This window comes from Egretta garzetta, unplaced genomic scaffold (assembly GCF_000687185.1).
Source record: "Egretta garzetta isolate BGI_Z169 unplaced genomic scaffold, ASM68718v1 scaffold51, whole genome shotgun sequence".
NCBI classification, from domain to species: Eukaryota; Metazoa; Chordata; class Aves; order Pelecaniformes; family Ardeidae; genus Egretta; species Egretta garzetta.
The window spans coordinates 2,171,238-2,176,672 of NW_009258549.1; the positions used below are offsets into that span (position 1 = coordinate 2,171,238).

Consider the following 5,435-nt stretch of genomic DNA (forward strand, 5'->3'; position numbering starts at 1 on the left):
ACAGATTAGCATCAGTGCCCGACCCATGCACATCTCCCACCAGCCCTGACTCCTCAATCCCTGACCCTGTTCAGCCATTCTCATACACCTACAGTCCAGTGATCAAACTTTTGAATACCACCACCTTTGTACACATGCAGGCACATAATTTCTTGCCCATCCTGAGCCAAATCCTCTACCATTTCCCACAAATCAGTTCCTGGTATTGCCCAGAGTCTTGCAACCATAGCTCTCACACCCTGGAGATCCCTGACCTCCCTCTGCTCCCTGCCATCATCCCGTACTGATACATGCCTTGATCTCCTGTACCAGCCAAACATTACTCCATACAGAGATTAACTCATCTCAAAGACGTTGTGTATTCTCAGGAGAGCCAAATCTACAGCACCTCCCCTCCCCTAAACACACAGAGTGGTTCTGCCCAGTTGGCCGTTTAAGTCCAAAGGCTTTTTGTTTATTTACAATAAGGCTTAGGGAGAAGAAAAGGGAAAGGGCATTTCAGCTTGTAAGGAACCCTGCCTCCAGCCCACGCCTCGTTGTCTTCTTCCCTTCCCATGTTACACCTTCCACCAGGGTGCAGAGGCACCATGAAAACCCTGAAGAATGTGAGGTTCAGGAAAGAAATGTCCCATTTGCTCTCCCAGGTAAGACTCATTAGCCTGTCCAGAGTCCATGAGAGCCCTGGAAACAAAGAGGAGGCTTCAAGCAGTCATAGTGGTCTCCAGCCACTACCAGCATGGGTAGGAAAGTTGTCCCCAAAACTTACTGGAGAGCTAGAGAAGAGTCAGCCGTTCATGCAACTGGCTGGTATGTCTTTGCTGCAGACATTTTTCCTTCCTGTTTTTCTTTTAGGGTAAACCGCTTCTCATGTTTATAAGGAAGATAATCAAGGCACTGGGATGCCTGTTTGTTGCATGTGCCATTTGAGGACTTCCTTGAGGTGCCACACTCAGATGGCAGCTGATGCCCTTCACAGCTGGGTGATCTAAGGATGGATTGTGCAATCTAGAGCTGACCTTGCTCTCTCCATACTGTCAGTGCCCATCACCTCTTCAGCTCCCCCTGGATGCAGTCCTTCCTTTGCCTGGTACCACACAAACCTCAGGTGTCCCTTCCAAAGCCAAGAACGACGCCTTGCTTTTTCCACAAGTTCATGGAGCCCTCTCATCTTTAAGCAGAGCCTTGGACTTCAATATTCCCTGTATCAACGTCTCCCATTGCCTTTGAGGTTGAAAAGCACAGAGGGTGAAGGGGATTCTGTGTCCCAATGTCTCTTTCCCCTGCGCCATCCCTTTCATCATAAATAACTGACATGCAACTTGTTGCTGCTCTTTTCGCATCCCACAGGCTCCTCAGGGAGTGGTTTTTGCTCATTGCTTTCTCCTTCCCCACTGCTTAGAGGGTGATCCTGTCTGTCATTACCATTCTGGGTGATCTTGCTGATCTCGCCCTCTTCCCCTTCATCATCAGTCTTCTCTGGGGGGCATGCTGGCACCTCCTGGCTCTGGACTCGGCGGGATGGCCTGAGGATGGCCCTCCGGAAGCCCTGCTTGAAGCGGTAGGAGAGGAAGCCATAGATGATAGGATTGGCACAGCTGTTGGCATATGGCAGCACCACCACGAGGAAGTAGACACCAAAGAGGGATGGCTCCTCTGGCAGTGGGCAGACGACATTGATTATGTTGAGGACATAGAAGGGGAGCCAGCAAAGAACGAAGACAGCCACAACAGCCACCACCATGCGGGTCACTCTGCGCTCTGAAAGCTTGTGCTTGGAGGACAGAGCCCTCACCCGCCTGCCAGAGGAACGAACCTTCACAACGATAAGCAGATAGCAGAGACAAATCACCAACAGTGGCCCAAAGAAGCCCAGGGTGGCAGTGTAGACGATGAAGCCAGCTTTCCACACTGAGGCAGGCTCTGGCCACTGGATGTGGCATGTGCTCATCCCTAAAGGGACATCTGAGAAGACGACCACGGGCAGCACCACTATGGAAGACAGCACCCACACAGTTGCACTCACAGCCTTGGCCACCCGTGCTGTCCGCCATTTGGAGGACTTCCCTGGGTGGACCACAGCCAGGTAGCGATCAACACTCATCACCGTCAGGCAGAAGATGCTGGTGAACTGGTTGATGGCATCCACGGCCATCACCAGGCGGCACATGAAGGACCCAAACGGCCAGTAGGACAGGGCATTTTGTGCAGCCAGGAACGGCAGTCCCAGCATGAAGAGCTCATCAGCTAGGGCCAGGTTCAAGATGTAGACGTTAGTCACCGACTCGCTCACAGAGTGCCGCAGGACCACGTAAATGACCAGAGAATTCCCAGCCAGCCCCACCACACAGACAATGAGGTAGACCAGGGGGATGAGGACACCACTGACAACCACACCAGGGCTGGCGGTGGTGGAACTGTTGGGGGTGGTGAAGCCTGCCCAGCTGCCAGAGACATTCCCCTCCTCTGACACTGCTGGTGTGGGGAGGCTGAAAGCAGAAGTGTCCATAGCAGAGGCAGAGAAGAGGGCGGGGGGCAGTGTCCTTGCAGCGTCAGTTAGCAATCTGGAGGTGAGAGGAGGAGAAAAAAGCCATTGATACTGCGGACGTCACAGCTGAACAAGACACAGATAAAATCACCACATTAACTGTATGTAGGTATGGACAGGCATGGGACATCAAGGTGAGTTTGTGGATGCTGGCAGCCGCTGGAAGCTGTAGGACAATCTCTCCATCTAGTCCTGGGAGACAGAGTGGACATGGAGGGAAAAACAGGGACATGGCTCAGTGTGGGCCAAGGGAGGGAAAGATCCTCTGGGGAAAGAATCACAGACTAGGATAGGGACAAGGAAATTTCTCATTTTCTGCTAATGGCACCAGTACTGAGGACATAGTCACCAGGGGCATGATTCTCATTTATGACTGGCAGGTGCCTTATGAACAAAAGAGGGAAGAGCATCCCGTGACAAAGTGCCATTCCAGCTCCGGCTCCCCCATTGACTGAGTATCCTCCTGCTCGCTGAAGCTCTTTTTGGACTGGCCAGGTTCTCATGGGGTTGTTAGCCCCGCCAGCAGAAACGAACAAGCTTCCACTCTCAATCCAAGCTGAGAGGCTAAGCTCAGCACCTGGGCTGGAGGGTGGCTGGTTTATGTGACGCCAGTTTGAGAGTAAAGGAAGAGCCAGATTGTTTTGGGTACACCAAGAGAGATTAGTCCAGATCTCTGTCTCTTTCTCTCTTGTTTTCTCTCTCTCCTTCTGCACCCTGCGGCACACTGCTAATGGATGAGGCTCTGCCTGCCCCAGCTGTTTGCAACACCAAAGCAGCGTCCCAGCCTTCCTAATCTGAGGTGCCCAATTGCCTGTCACATCAGGGTTCGGCATGGAAACAGCACTCAGCTCGCTCGGGGAGAGCCTTGAACAAACAAGCTCTCCGCTCGCTGCTGACACTGGGTGAGAAGAGACTGCAGGGAGAGGACAGACAGATAAGGGAAGGACATGCCTTTTGTCTTTTGTCAGGGCTCCAGATATGTGAGATACAGAGCCCAGCATGTTCTCCAGGCCGGAGACACCCTGGCAAACCTTATGCAGGGGAGATCTGTGATGCTTTTGGGATCACTCTGGCTCTGGCAAAATTTTCTGGACATGTGGACCAGTAGGGTCATCCTCTTGGAAGGAAAGATGACTTGGTGGAAGAGAACAGGGACCCTGAGGCTCACCCTTACCCATCCCAACAAATCTCTTAGGGCTCTGAAGCTCCTCTGCTATTGAAATGAAAACTGGGGATCTCAGAGGAAAGGACTCCCAATATTAACTACTTTCAGGAGGCCAGAAACACTCCAGAGACTCATCTCCCTTATGGGATTCTCTGTAGCATCACAACTTTCTTCACAAGCGTCTTAATATTACAGCTTTTATTCTTTTTTGTAGATGACATTCCAACTTGTGGAAACCTTAGGGGAGACCTGAGCTTTAGGTGGATTGCTTGGATACCAGATGGGCAAACCAAACAGACTCCACAGATGTATCAAGTCTTATGCTGGAAGGACCGCATCTGATAGGCCCCCTAAAACCACAATTGGGCAACTATGTCTTAAGGGCATTTCTACAGTCTATTGCATAAATGTTTCCTGCTGTACTTAAATGAGCTTTGAAGGACCAGAACTGTTTATTTGCAGGTGCCTTGGGCTGTGACACACTGTTCTGACAGGAACCCATCTCTTGGGGTCCTGCAGTACTGGGGTGTCCCACACATCATGAGCGGCTGCGATAAACAGGCAGAGTAGGAAGTGATTTGAAACTCTATTTCTAATCTTGAGGATCTTTCCTCTGGTATTTTTTTCCAGTGCTGTTCCAGTGATGCAAGTCACTTGTTGGAGAAAAGAGGAGGGCAGTGGCTGCTCTGGAGACAAAGATCCCTGCAAAGGGTGGCAGAGACCAGAACAGTATGTTCATAAAAGGATGATCCTCTAAAAGGTGGGGACATAGTTAGGAATCCCTTTGGATTGCATGCATTCCCCCTGCATGCAAAGGAATTTCCAACAAAAAAAAAAGCATTTGGAGACAGAGCCCTACAAATATCAAATATGGATGGGGATACTCGTGCTGGGGCTGAAGAGCATTTGGGGAAGTGTCTGGTGTCCAGACCTCAAAGCTGATTGCTCAGGCTGTGGTTTAGCAATATAGTAAACCCAGCTTCAGGGCTCCAAAAGCCCTATAAAAAATGCTAAGCCATGCAACACAAAAGCATCGATTCACTATAAACTCATTCTCCTGCTCAGACAACCGCAGTGGAGAAATTTCATCTTTAAGCAAGCATGGTCTGTCTGTGCCATTCTAACTTCGTCAGGTACCAGCTCAAACGCCGTATCGTGCACATTCTGGCTAGTTTGACAGAGCAACCACTGGACACCAGTGCCTCATCTGGGTTGGATCGGTTCTGCTGGCTGCTTTGGCAGCACCTGCATAGGTAGGAACTGATGAGGAACATTGGCCTCAGACGGATAGTGTGTTGGCATCTACTTGGGGTCCATCCCTGATGTGGATAGCACCTGTTCCTAGAGGCTTGGGATTCCCTGACAGATACTGCCAGAAGATACCTGGTCTCTACATCTGGAGAGCAGGAGGAAGGCAGAGAGGTCAGAAGAGATGGTAAATTGGTGCTACCGCTTTCTTTAGGGAAAAAAAAAAATAAAATGTATTTCAGCATTGAATGAGAGGAGGAGGTGGATGCTAAAAGCTGAGCCTGGACCTGGTTGCAAAACAGGAGTGGAAGCTGGGAGGGACCACAGAGTCCGATAACCTGCAGCCCCTCTTGCCACCCTTCCCTCCTGTCCCCCTTCCTTCCCATGGCCCTGCTCCAGCTCTGGACTCCCCCCTGCCTCACCTCGGGGCTGAGCTCTCTGATAGGGACCAGGCTGGGCTGGCAGAGTTGGGGGGGG

The 5,435-nt window shown here is 51.1% G+C and overlaps 1 protein-coding gene across 1 annotated transcript; it reads right to left on the reverse strand.

The window, feature by feature from the left end:
* Positions 1 to 710: 710 nt before the first annotated feature.
* On the reverse strand, positions 711 to 2,527 carry SSTR3 (somatostatin receptor 3). The gene has a single exon (XM_009647825.2). It carries the CDS (start codon positions 2,504 to 2,506, stop codon positions 1,298 to 1,300), a length of 1,209 nt encoding a protein of 402 aa, XP_009646120.1. The 5' UTR covers positions 2,507 to 2,527; the 3' UTR covers positions 711 to 1,297.
* Positions 2,528 to 5,435: the final 2,908 nt, after the last annotated feature.